Source organism: Myotis daubentonii, chromosome 8 (assembly GCF_963259705.1).
Source record: "Myotis daubentonii chromosome 8, mMyoDau2.1, whole genome shotgun sequence".
Lineage (NCBI taxonomy): Eukaryota > Metazoa > Chordata > Mammalia > Chiroptera > Vespertilionidae > Myotis > Myotis daubentonii.
Window position 1 is genome coordinate 84,948,673 of NC_081847.1, and position 13,824 is coordinate 84,962,496.

At 56.4% G+C, this 13,824-nt stretch overlaps 1 protein-coding gene across 5 annotated transcripts in view; it reads left to right on the plus strand.

The window, feature by feature from the left end:
* Window positions 1-13,824, plus strand: part of CTIF (cap binding complex dependent translation initiation factor) — a 235,386-nt gene that overhangs the window by 112,530 nt on the left and 109,032 nt on the right. For all 5 annotated transcript variants that reach the window (XM_059707250.1, XM_059707247.1, XM_059707251.1 and 2 more), the window contains one exon: window positions 8,776-8,852. In XM_059707250.1, coding sequence (XP_059563233.1) covers window positions 8,776-8,852 — 77 coding nt within the window. The remainder of the gene's footprint in view (window positions 1-8,775; window positions 8,853-13,824) is intronic.

Sequence of the window (13,824 nt, forward strand, 5' to 3'; positions counted from 1 at the left end):
GCAACCGGAGTACGTGCCCTTAACCAGAATCGAACCCCAGACCCTTCAATCCACAGGCCGACATTCTACCCACATTCTACCCACTGAGCCACACCGGCTAAGGTGAAACAGTTTTTTAACACTTTTCTGTTGGCCTGAGCCCCTGTCCTTTGCATCAATGTCCTCACCTATTTGTTCAGAAATATCGAGTGACTGTCGTTTGTATTTGACTTCACCCAGTGGGTTCCTCCTGACGTGGCTACCAATGGGAGTGGCAGGGAGGGGCATGTTTGCTGTCCGTGGTGGAGGGACACATTGTTCTTCCTTGTTCCCACATGAAGGAGGAGAGGGCGAGAAGCGATACCTGCCCGGGGGTCTCTGAGATTGTCTGCGGAGCTGGGACCCAGGTTGCCTATAGGGTGTGTGCGGCTTATGAGTCAAGGCTCTTGGCTGTCACAGTGAGAAACGCAACTTGAACGAGAAAAGGAGGGTGGCCTTATTGGCTTAGCACAACCAAGCAAGGCCTGCACGTGCCAGCGATGCCCGGGAATTAGCCTCTGTACCCACAGTCCCTGCAGAGACAAACCTCTGGGTGTCAGATCCACGGGCTCTCGCCCCTGCCTCGGGCAGCGTATTCATGCGCACTCAGGGAGGTCAGGAGGTCAGAGGCACCACTGAGATCTGTTCAGAGAGCCTAAGGCAAGCTCCTCTTCTAGAAAAATGTCCTGTTCTTATGGAGCCAGCATCCTGTATGGTGTCTGGAGCAGAGTTTAGGTTCGTGATCCAGGGTGCGAGTGGGGGGCAGCCAGAAGCAGGGGGTGGCCGCCGACGGCTCTGAGGCAGCCCCTGGATTTCCTCCCTGTCCATGCGGATCTGTGTTTGTATACTGGGACTGCAGCGAAGGTATTGTTTTTAAAAAGGTCTCTGCTGATTTAAAAAAATAAACTAAAAGTTAGAAAACCTTGCATTTAAGCATGGCAAGGCGGCCCACCCTTCACCTTTCTGACGCAGGGTGGCTCCTCTGAGTAGATGGACAGCCTCAGGATTCCAGGAATTCTAGAACCATTACCTGTTTGTTTCGGCTTGGACGTGACCCACACATCCTGCACCCGTGGAGTGAGTGGTAGGATAACTTCTTAGAAGCGGTGAGGAAGCATGACCCCCAGAAGCAGGAGGGCTCCACCACTGAGACAAGTTCACTGTCAGAGGAGCTGAACTTGGTGTTTCTATGGCCTTGCACGCTGCCAACCGCTATGGTTCCCTTGTACCGTTTGCCCTCGGGAGACGGGGAGCCGACCAGTCCCAGCTGGCTTGGTCCCACGGTCTGACCTGTCTCCTGGGGCTCCAGTTCTTCTGAGCCAGGCGATGCGTGGGGCCCTCCACTCGGGGTCACCTGGAATTTTCTGGAAAGAGGAAGCCGTTAGTTTCCATGTATTTAAATAGCATTCTTAAGAGTGGCGGGAGTCTGGTGGGGACCGTGTGGGAGCGCATGAGCAAGAGGAGGAGGACTGGTTTGCAGGAGGCCAGGACAGAGTCGCTGCCCAGGCAGGACGGAGGAGAGCAGGACTTACCTGTCAGGAGACTGGGGGGGGAGACACCTCCCCATTTGAGACTTCCCCTCGCTGCCTCGCCTGGGCCAGGATGCTCAGCCTGCCTTTCCAGCTGGGCCTTTCACAGCTGTGCCACCTGCTGCTAAAGGCTATGGGGTTGGTGCTGTTTTGTCTGAATCCCAAAGCCTGGAGGTCCTTCACACAATAGGTAAAAGCTTTCATGTTTGTGTATAATGCTCTCTCCCTTTGCAAGAGCTTGAGTGTCAGAGACAAAGGTAGCAGACCTGTGAGATAGTTAGGCCTGGGTGGTTTCTGTTAGGTCCAGGTTCCGTGGCCAGAGGTCCAAGGTCACAGGAATATCAGGAAACTCTCCCTTGAGGGGGGTAGTGGGTATGGGGTTCCATGAAGCTGCAGGCCATAGCACTGAGCTCTGTGGGGTGCAGCCAGACTGGAAGGGAATGAGGCACAGCAGCAGCCCGGGGCCCCCACCCCGCCTGTGAGTGAAGGGCAGAGCGACCTTGGTGGCCATGAGCACCCCTTCTAAGAAAGAGAAGCAGAGGCCTGCCCGTTGGGCCATGGCCATGAGCATCTCAGGGGACACAGCGCTCTGCAGGGCAGACATGGGGAGGGCATTGGAAGCTGTACCCAGTGACACCAGTTCTCCATCCTCGGGCCAGTGGGAGGCGGTGTGGTCAGAAATGGGGCTGCCCAGCTGTGGCCCCAGCATAGATCGGGGCTTGCTCTCGGCCTTCCTCCTCGCTTTTGGGGACCAAGAGTGCATGGCTGGGCACTGTGGGGTCAGAGGTACGGCAGGAGAGAGAGAGAGATCTGTCTGATGCCCCCAGGGGTTCAGCCTCCACATCTCTGCCCTGATATTGTCAGCCAAGTGACATCAGAGTTGGGAGTGGGAGCCTTGGAGACGCGGACACAGGCTGCTGCCAGCTGGTCGGGTGGCCGTGGGCCACTTCCTTGGCCTTACCAGTAACCCTCTTCTTCCTCCATAAAGGCGGGTTGGAAATACAGCACAACGGAACTGTTCACTGAGCCCATAACTTATGCAAATTCAACTCTGTTTTGGCAAAGGACATACTGTCAGGAAAATGACCGTTCTGAAGCACGGACGATTTTGCCCCCTCTCCTACCCGTCTTGGTTTTCGGGGCTCCCATGACGAAGTGCCGCAGTCGGGCACTTAAACAACAGGAATGTATTGTCTCACCGTTCCGGAGTCCGGAAGCCCAAGATCAAGGTGTTGTCCGGCCACGGTCCCTCTGAAGGTGCCAGGGAAGGACCTGTTCCTGGCCTCCCTTCTGCCTTCCGGTAGCCTCTTGGCTTATGGCAGCGTAACCCCACCTTTCACGTGATGCCCTTTTTATAGTGACACCAGTCCTTGGATTTAGGTTCTACCCTGACCCCATCTGACCTCATCTTAACTTGATCACATCTGCAAACACCCTGCTTCCAAGGAAGATCATGGTCCAGGGTACGCAGGGTTAGGAGCGCAACTGACTTTCTGGGGGCACACAGTTCTACCCACTGCATGGGGTGCAGAGGACTGTACAGCCGGCACCAGCCAGACACGTGGTCGGGGACCAGCCCTGGCCATCGAGAGCCCGGTGCCTCTGTCGCCTCCCACAGTGCCGGCCCCATCTCCGCACACTCTGCGTGACGGGGGCATCGTCGGCCAGCAGGTTAGGCGCTAGCATGCCCTCTCTCTCCAGCCCCTGTCGAACCCTTGAGATTCAGCTCAGGTTCCACCCTCTCGGCAAAGCTGCTCTGACCTTCTCCCAAGCAGAGGCCCTCGTCCCTCCCTCGGGGCTGCCAGAGGCGTCTGGTCAGCTTCTGTCGTGCACAGCACACGTCGGCTTACTCGCTTGTGCCCCCTGAGTTCCTAGGGCTGCGACTCCGCCTGTTATTCTGGGATTCTCCATCTGCTGCGCGTGGGACCTAGTAGTCCCTCAGTGCTGGTTGGGTGAGGAAGAAGCAAGGATGGACAGATGGGTGGATGGATTGATGGGTAGCTGTCAAGTCACAGAGAAGTCTTCCCTGACCCACCCCACCCCATGCCTGCCTCGTGTTGCTTCGTAGCATTTTTCATCATTTATCATATTATCGACTCATTTGTGTCTCTCCTTTCACTAAAATGAACGCCCTGTAAGAATAAGCATTTTGCCTATTTTTTTTACTACTATGTCTGCAGTGCCTGGAAGCAATATTTATAGGCTGAGTGAATGAATGGAAGGGTGGTTGAGTGGATGGGTGGGTGGTTGAGTGGGTGGTTGGGTGGGTGGATGCATGGGTGGAAGGGGTCCTGTCTATGGCCCAGTGGGCGTGAGTGTCTTAGCACAGAGTCTGCTGGCCTCAGAGCCACCAGGCACACACGCTGTCCTGGCTCAGTGTGCTTGCTTAGTCCTCCCTTCCTCTGCCCTCACGTTCAGACCCGAGATGTGTTTGTTTCTGGGGTCTTCTCAGGGCAAGGCCCTTGCACCCCCAGTGGAGGGGTTTTACATAAGAAGTTTCTGCAACCAGAGCAATAGCATCTTACAGAGCGCTGACCTCGGGGAGTGTGTGCGTGTGCGTGTGCGTGTGCATGTGTGTGTGTGTGTACTCTGCCAGAGCTGCACGCAGAAGGAGTATTATCTTCCCTCCCTCCCTGGAGAGACTTGGTTTATATAATCTACTTGTCTCCCAGGCCCATTTAGTTATTGAAAGTGGTCAGAGGTTAGACGGCGGGAAACTGCAGCCAGGTCTGCGAGCCAAAGGGAGAAGGCTCCCAGGTAGAGACGCGGAGGAGGACCCGGCAGGCCTTGGGTGGGGCAGGGTGGGGCCTCAGAGGCACCTGATGCCACTGATGAAACACACACTCCAGCTGGTAAACAGGAGGCCGGGCTGTCGTTGATGGCAGGGGATGGGGACTCCTACCTGGACTGGCATTACCTGGACTGAGGTCTGCATGCAGCTCTCAGAGCGTGCCGGAGCGAGGGGTTTGTTGGGTCAAGAATTAGAGCGAAGGCCACTTACACTCACAGGATAATTCTGACAGCCTGCTCCATCTCTCCTTCTCCACTGGCGGGATCTATCCCACCTAAAAAGCAGGGCGGGGTCTCTGGCTGAAAGCCGGACACCACCGCCCTGGCCAGGCCTGGAGATACCAATTTTTTTTTTCTAGATTCTGTCACTCCTGACATTGTGTGCTCCTTGCCTGGGGCACGGCACCCAGTCAGCTCTATCTTGTGACAGTGTTTAGGGCAGCTGCTTCTTAGAGAGTAATTGAGGGAGAGAGCCACACTTTCATTATGACTGAATCTTCCTCCTCCTCCCTCTCCTCGTTCTTTTCTTCCTCCTCCTCCTGCTCTTCCTCCTCCCGCTCTTCCTCCTCCCGCTCTTCCTCCTCCCGCTCTTCCTCTCCCACCCCCGCAACCCCCAACACTTGCTATTCCCTCTGCCCGGAATATACTGCTCACAGATATTTTTTCCACCTTTTTCAATTGAGATATGATTTACATACCATAAAATTCGCCCTTTTAAAGTGTACAGTTAAATGGCCTTTAATATAATTCACAAGGTTGCACCACCATTACCACTCTCTGATTCCAGAATTCATTAGCAGTGACTCCCCATTTTCCCTCTCCTCAGCACCTGACAACTACTAATCTTTTTGTCTCTGTAGATTCGCCTACTCTAGACCTTTCGTTAAAATAAATCGCCAGTATGTGGTACTGGTGACTCCCTTCTTTCCCTGAGCGTGTTTTCAAGGTTCGGCCATGTTGTAGCATGCACCAGAACTTTCTCTTCATTGCCATGTCATATTCCGTCGTAAGGGCATACCACATGTCTCCAGCCACCAGTGATGGACATTCGGGTCGTTTTCATTTGGGGCAATTACAGATAATGCCCCTGTGAACTTTTATCTGCACGTCTTACTCTCACCAACGACTTTCAAAACCTGGCAGCCTGGGTCAGCAGCTGTCTGATGGCAGGCAAGTGGCTAAGCACAGATGCCCTCCCTCCTCCTGGGGGCCTCATACTTACCCCTGTTGACACCGAGATGCCCGTTATGTTGGGGGGAGTGTGGGCAGCATCGTAAAGTATGTGAGTCACTTGGTACCAGCCACCAGCTTGAGTTTGAGGAACAAAGGGGCTGGCTGGAGAGGGTCCTCCAATGAAGCGTACGTAAACACAGTGCACCCCGTTCTATGCCGCATTCTATGTAAGTGCCCAAGGAGACGGGGCTTACTCACTTATTCACCAATAGGCTGGGGCCACAGGTAGCCTGTGGGTGGGGCCAGTCCTCTGTGGCCTGGATTGTCCCTGGGGAGGGAGGACTCAGAGATGCAAGGCTCTGTCTATCACCTGTGTCACTTTGTTCAGCTGATTTGGGGCCTCCCACTGGTCTGCCAGCCTCAGAAAGGCAGTGTAAGCAGACTTCTCTGTCCTGCCCCAGCACCCCACGTGGGCCCCAGGCTCTGGGCTGATCCCTCCCCCCTTCCCTGACCTGGGCTTCCCACACCCTCCCCCCCCCCCCCGCACACGCCTCTGCTGGACTCTCTCTGCCAAGACTGGGAGCTCCATGAGGACAGGGACCAACAGCCCTGCTTGTCCTGGCACAATCGGCCTGAGCAGGGTCGGGATCTGGGAGGGAGGAGGAAGAGAGGGAAGAAGAGGAGGAGGAGGACGGGGAGGGGGAGGAGGAGGGCAACATTAGAAATACTATTCTATGTTCTTTACCTGTTTATCAACTCCTTTAATCCTCATACAGACCCTAGGAGGCTGATCTATTATTCCTCCATGTTACAGGTGTGGAAACTGAGGCACATAGAGGTTAGGGTCTTTAGGCAAAGACACACAGCCATCAAGAGGAAGAGCCAGTCTGAATGTCACGGCTCAGCTCCAGACCCATTCTTTTAGCTGCTGCACTACTTTATGTACACACATGCATGTATATATTAATTTGGGGGATGGGTGGGTGCACTCAGAGGTCTCCCCTGTGGCTTATTTAGGAGAGCGGCCCCGCATGCCCACCGGGCCACGGGGATTCCTGGCGCCCAGTTAGGGCTCCATGAGGTTGGGCCCCGGGGTAGCTCCCTCCTGCTTTGGCCATGGTGGGCAGGGAGGAGGCCGGCATGCAGGTCAGAGCCCAGGACTCTGAGCCCCAGACGGGGCGGCTGGCACCTTCTGGGCTCGTGGAGGGCCACGAGCTGTGGACAGCTCCCTCTGCCTGGGCCCCAAGCTCAGATACCGACCTGGGCCGCTAGCTTAGAGGGAGCCTCCGCTTCCTCCCATTGTCTCTGCCCGGCACACCCATGTGCTCCCGCGGTGACCTGAGGCCGGAGCGAGAGAGGGAGGGAAGGGGCCACCGGAGCTGCTGGGGTGGGAGAGGGGAAATGAGAGGGGAAGACTTGGTGTTTTTCCCTGTTTGTGTTTTGTATTAAAGAAAGCAAATAATATCCTTTGAGAAAACCATTAAACAAAGCATATCCTAAAGCCACAGAGGCCCATTGTGGCTGCCTGGAGCCCGGAATTCATTCAGGCCTTTTTTACTGCATTGTCCAAGGCAAGATAGGGTGGGCGGGAGAGACTATTATTATTTTTAATATGTTTTTATTGATTTTAGAGATGGGGGAGGGAGGGAGAGAGAGAGAGAGAGAGAGAGAGAGAGAGAGAGAGAGAGAGAGAGAGAAGAGAGAGAGAGAGAGAGAGAGAGGAGAGAGACAGACATTGATTTGACATCAGTGGCCTGCCTCCCATACATACCCTGACAGGGGAACAAGCCTTCAACCTGGGCATATGCCCTGATCGAGATTTGAACTGACAGCTTTTCAGGCACAGGCTGATGTTCAAACAACTGAGCCACCCTGGCCAGGATGGGAGAGACTGTTATTAAAATATATTTTGAGACATGTCATTCTCTCCCTAGACTCAATAGGAGTCTAGACTGAGACCAGGGTCCCTGTGTCCTCCTGAGCCTGTTGCCCTTCCAGGGCCTCCCTTAGAGGCTCCCCAAGACTGGCCAGTCCTGGCACAGCCAGAGCGCCTTGATCAGGGGCTGGACCCTGAGCCCCCAGGGCCAGCAAGGCCCTCAGCTGTGGAGCCCCGATCTGAAGTGCTGCATGTGCCCTCACCATCGAGGGCCTGGGCTCCCGCCCCACAGAACTGCCTGTCTCTAATTTGTTGCATAAGCTCCCTGGGCCTCAGTCTTCCTGTCTGTAGAGTAGGGTTTGGGGCAGTGGACCATGTCCAAAACACTGGACCCTGTCACTCCCCCTCTCACCCTGAGCGCAGCCAAGGTCCTGTGGACTCTGGGTCAGCCTGTCCCCAGGTGTCCGAGACCCAAGCCACCCTCCTCCCTCCTCCCAGACCCCCAGGCCTAGACACCACCACCTCCAGCCCCAGGTTGTCCATAATGGATCAGCAGCACTCTCCCCATGTCCCATCAGAACATACTTTTCTGCTGAGGAGAGAGAGGTGGTAAGAACAGAGCTGGCCATCAGCCCAGCTTCTGCACATAATCCCGCCTGGGGCCTGCATTTCTGGGATCAGCCCCACGTCATAAGCAGAAAAGTGTCCAATCGGGAAGTAAATGTACAGACGTGGTTGTCATGATGCCGATACATAGAAGACCATCCTTAAGATTTCCCCTGGGCGCTTAGCTATTTGCACGTTCCCCGTCACTGCTCCGTGGGAGGATAAGGAATGAGGATCTTGGGTAAAATTGCACAGGAGCCCTGGACGAGGATGAGGGGGCCTGGGTTCTAGCACGTCCCCTCTGCAGGAGGCTCAGGGTTTGCAGGGGGCTCCTCTCCTTGGCCCTGTCACCAGCTCAGAGAAGAAGATGCTGACATTCCTGGTGTGTTGGGGAGCTTGTGAGGGAAGTGACGGGTCAGTGGGATAGCCTGTGAGTCCAGGATGTGGTCCCAGCCCCGTGGCCAACCTGCAAGACCTAAGACCGCTCACTCACCTCTGGACCTGAGCATTCTCATCTGCCATTTGAGTGACTGGATAGGATGAATTCTAAGGTCCCGTGTGTCCCTACTGCTTTTGAGTCTGTAATTCCAGCACCATTGCCTGGTGGGACATTCATTCACTCTGGTACTTTCCACGTTTCAGTCTGGCTTTGGTGGCCGGAGTCTGGTCTTTGCAAGCACTCGGTTTCCTCCTGTCATAGACGTCCTGATGGTTAGTTTGGCCCCAGAAGTTGCTATGCTCTTTCAGAAGTTGCTAACGCTGCCCCTCCTCCCCACACCCCAGGGCTACCACCCGATGCCCCATGAGGTGGAGATTGCGCACACGAAGAAGCTGTTCCGGAGGAGAAGGAATGACCGAAGGTAGGAGAGCTGCGTCTCCAGCTTGTGCTTTTATTTTCCCATCACCCACCCGTAGCTCCGTCACTCCTGGCCCGTGCTTTGACACCGTGAGCTCTCACGTGGGCTGGTAACCCGTCGGGCAGTGGCAGCTGTGCTCCCCCCGGTTGACCCCGGAAAGGACGCTTCCCGAGTGCAAGAGGCATCCGGGCGGTTCAGGAGGAGAAATGCTCTTCCCACTGACCTCACAGCAGCAGCCTCAGCCGCAGCCCAGAGGCCGGGACATACCCGGCAGTGCTTTGAGACATGGCCTCCAGGAGGCTCTGGAGATCACAATGCCAAGGGTGTCTGTCCTTCCTCCGCCCCACGCTCAGCTCTGCTGTGAGGGTGGCCACAGCTCAGCCCCTGTGCCTGCTGCTGCTGCTCTCAGCTGCCTGCAGAGCATTGAACTGCAGCAGGAACCAGGACCTCCCTGGGGTCCAGAGCCCCAGAGCCCGGGCGATACAGGGGCCAGGGCAGCCCCGAGTGGGAACAAGCAGCCGAGGCCGGCCCGGCATCGGGAGGGCTGCCTTTGTTTCCTTCGAGGCGTCTGACAGGGAACGGTCTTCCAGGTTTGTTTCCAATGGAAAACCCCAGGTGCAGAACAGTCTTTGCAGTGTGTGGCCATTTGTGCAAAAGAGGTGTTGGGTTGGGTTTTTTTTATTATTATTATTTAATTTTTGCTTGAACATGCATATAAGTGACTTCTGAATGAAAATATTAAAAAGGGAGGGAGGGGGGAGGAAGGAAGGAGGCCGGCCGGCGGAATTAAAATGAGGTGTTCCTCTAGAGGGAATTTCTTCTTAGATAAAGGCGAGGCTTGTGGTTTTTTTACCTTGAATGAACAGAGAATGTTCACACTCAGGGAGCAAAAGCCAAGAAGCAGCCCAGCCGACATCCTTGCCCAGAGAACTAGAAGTGCCTGTTCTCGAGCAGCTCCTGAGATCAGCGCTGGGGGGACCAAGGTCCCGGGTCCTCCCTCCACACTCGGCCCTGAACAAGGCGGGGAGGAGGGAAGTGAAGGACTGAGCACCCGAATGCCTCGTCATCGGGTCTGAGCTGGGAGAAGGGCAGTCCTGGCGTAGAGATGAGAAGCCCCGGGCACTTTCACGCAGTGGCATGAGGAGGGGGTCTGGGCCAGGGCAGTTGGATTAAGCCCTGCCCCTGGTTATTGTGCTGTGTGCTCCCTCCTTGCTGTGCAGCATCACAGAGGCTAGTGCCTGGTTTCTGGGTTCCTGGCAGGCGGAAGGTGTGGGGAGCACCCCCTTAGGGGCTCACAGGGGACTGGTGGTGCCGGGGAATGCAGAGGCTTGGCATTCCTCCTCCCCTACCTCGCGGTCCCCAGAGAGCCTGTCTGGAAGTGGGGGCGGCCCCAGGCTTCCGAGTGAGAGCCACCCTCTGACCTGCTTCCCTGGCTCAGCGTCCAGGTCCCCACCTCCACTCGGGCCAGGTCGCCGGGCTCAGCAGGAGTCCCCTGGCCCGCGCAGGCCTCCGGAAGGCAGCGGCGTGACCCAGGAATGTAGGAAGAGGAGCGTGACATGAGGCACTGGAAGCTGCCCTTCCGCTGGGCCGCTCTGTGTTAACAAACGCCCGGGTTAGGTCAGCACACCTCGCAAAGGATGTGGACCCGGGACGGAGTCCAAAGCCAGGCAATAAAGATGATTAAAGGGATGGAAAGTGCGTCCTGCGAGAAAGAGGCTAATGGACGGGGCCAGAGACAGGGAGGCTGCAGGGGAGGGAGTTCTCACCGGTAAACTCCTGAGAGATTTCTGCAGAGGGAGGGCCGAGGAGCCGCTGGCCCCACACCGAGGAAACCAGCTAACCAGCTGGAAGGGAGAGAGCACGCTCAGCTGGACCGAAGACACACTCCGGGAGCAAACGCCATGACCGTCAGGGGCCAGGCCCTGCCATCCAGGCAGCAGTCGCACACTGCGCGAGTTGTGTGTGCGGGTCAGCGCTCCACCTTTATTCAGTCTAGAATGGGGGCCCGTCTGTCACTCAGCCTCACAGCGTCCCCGGGAGGGGCACGCTCAGGAGAAGAGCAGCAGCCCAAGAGTGTAAGAACCTCGTTATCTGGACTCAGAAGCCAACACCAGAGGCCGCCTGAGTCCCTCTTGGTGGAGCGTGTGATTCTGACATTTGAGGGACGGCTGTTCACGGCTTGGAGCAGGCACTTGCAAGCCGTGCTCTAGTCTCCCCGCAGGTCCGCATGTCTCCCAACTCTGGCTGGACTCCGGGTGTTGGGGGGAGTTGAAGTCTGAGGCACGTGCTATGGAATTAGACACTAGACATGAACCCTCCTCCGCTCACTAACTCTGATCTGGGCCAATTACTTCCTACCTCGAAAGCTCTATTTTCATTCTGTAAAATGGGTCTATAATTGGGAGGCTCACAGGAGCTACTCCTTGTAAGGTACCTGGAACGGTCTTAGCACCAGCTCACTCCTCGCATCACAGGGGTTCGAGGCCCTCAGGAAACTGTGAGGTGAGGGTGGAGTAGATGTCTGCAGCGAGGGGTGGGTCTCATCTCCTGGTCTCAGGGGTGCCGGGTTTCCCCCGGAGCCCAGGGAGCTGTGCCTTGCATCCCCTCCGGGGTGCCCAGGACCAGTTGTTCCTCCTCCTGGATCAACTTTTTAAGCTCTGCCCTCTGTGGGGGCCAGCGGGAAGGAGGCCCCACCGGAGAGCCTCTGCAGATTGCTCCCACGTGCAAGGGGCTGCTTTGACGAAAATTGGGCTGGGGACGTCTTTTTCTCATGTATCAGATAAAGGTTAAGCTCAGAGACGGTGCAAAGGTTTACTCCTTAGAATTGTTCTTAAAACTTACACAGCTGGTAACTTTTTGTTTATTCTGGGAAACTGGTCGAAGATGTTTGCTGATTCCAGACAAAATTATGCATTTTGTGACGTAAACGTACTGAATGAGTATTTCATGCATCCCCCAAAAAGCAAGGTGCCTTCGGGCGATCCGTCCCATCCAAGTTGGAGACCTGCTGACCGGGAGGGGGGCCGCTAGGGCTTGTCTCCCGCCTCAAATTCCCCACCGTCAGGATGCAGGGCAGAGGAGCAAACTCGGAGCAGGGCTGAGTCCGGCCAGCCGTGCTCGGACCGCTGCCTGGGTTGGCCTGGGGTGAGGTCTCACCTCCCCGTGTGGGGATCTGCTCTACTCCTGCCCCGCCCCTCCCCCCCCCCCCTTGGAAGAGATGAACAGCCTGAGGCTGTGAACGGATCTGTCGGGGGTCTGTGTTCCCTGGAAGCTGACTCCGGGATGGAGATCAACCGCAGGACACTTACCATGAGTGCCCTGGGGACCCATAGAGTCCCGGGAGGGAAGGGCAGGCCTGGGCAGAGGGGGGAGTTGAGCTACAGTGTGGTCTGGGTCGGAAGTTCTACCCTACGGGCAGTTCTGAAGTCGGGGTGACTTTTTAGAGTGAAGGGGCAGGTCCTTATGTCCCCATGTCTGCTGGTCATCAGATGGGGACTGCTCAGGGGTGGGTGTGGCCTTGGGCTGGGAGTTCTCTTAGCCCAGGGCAGTTTCCCTAGGGGCAGGGTGCCCAGAGAGCCCCAGAGAAGTGCCCCCCCCCCAATCCCTGGTCCCCGGGAGGTGCTGCAGGGCCACATGCCGGGTGCTCTGGGGTGAGCAGGTCCTCCAGCAGCTACAATCGACCACGACTGTGGCTTGGTGTCCTCTTCATTGTAGAACCAAGTAAGACCTCATCCCTCCTTCCCTTCCTCTGCCAGCATGTGCCAACCCCCCCCCCCTTGGGTGCCAGACTCTTTCTCCAAGGACAAACAGGATCTCTGCACTCAAATCCGAAAACGTAACTTCAGAATCGTCATTAACCCTTGTGAGGCCCACTCCGTGGCACACCTGACCATGGACCCCATGCTCATTCCATCCTGGAGGCCACCTTACTCCCCTCGTCTTTCCGTCTGAGCTGTGGGCCAGGAGGACCTGGGAGATGATGCCCAGTGATCCTTTCTCCCCATCTCTAAGTCACAGTTGCCCTCTGGAGCTTGCCCCTCCCTTGTCACCTCAGACCACGTCTCCAGGAGTCCCGCATCCCGTGAAGACGACTGCGTCCTGGGTCGTGCCCACCAGGCGCTGAGCAGGAGTTAACCGAGGATGGAGCCTGGATCTCTGTCAGCTCTTACACAGGAGTCGTTCAGCCCTTAGGAAGTAGTCAGTCCGCACTCTGCAGGGGTTGCATACTTGCGAGTTTACCTGCTCTCTGCAGTTCATTTGCAACCCTCCATCTCCCCACAGTGTTTTCGTGGTTACTCGTGGGCAGAATGGGGATTCATTCGAGTCGCCCGGCACCCACCTGCCCAGCCAAGGTTGGACGAGGAGATGCCCTGCCTCCTGGTTTCAGTTCCCACACTGTGCACCGGTCCTCTCAGCGACCTGTGTGATGCCGTGGTTTTCGCATTCATGTGCTTTTTGTTGGCGACTTTGCTGTTTGACGTGACACCCGGGCGCGGAGCTGAAGCGCTGTCTCGTGCTCCTCAGCGCCAGCAGGCTGTGCTGTGCCTTCCGGAGAAAACGCGCGTTACAGAAGCTTTAAGCTTCCTTCGGGCCTGCGTTGCAGCGCTGTTGGCCGGGAGTTCAGTGTTGATACAGTGAATCAACAATGTATATTAAATAAGCGGCCTTTAAACAGAAGCACACATACAGCAGGCTGTGCATTGATCAGTTGGAGGAGACGCGGGGAGCAGCGGCTCACAGGAGCCGCACCCTGTACTGCCCCTGGGAGCCCTGGTCCAGTTGCTGCTAATTCAGTGTTTTCGGGATTGTGTAGAACCTACCTACCGCCAATAGCCAGGGTTGACTGTGCTCGCTCTTTAAAACAGGGAGAGAGATGCCGAAGGGCAAGGAACATGAGAGCGAGGGCACGTCAGGCCTGAGTAATTTGTCTTGTTTGTGTGGTGGTAGCAGAAATGGGGGGTCAGGGGGGCAGCAG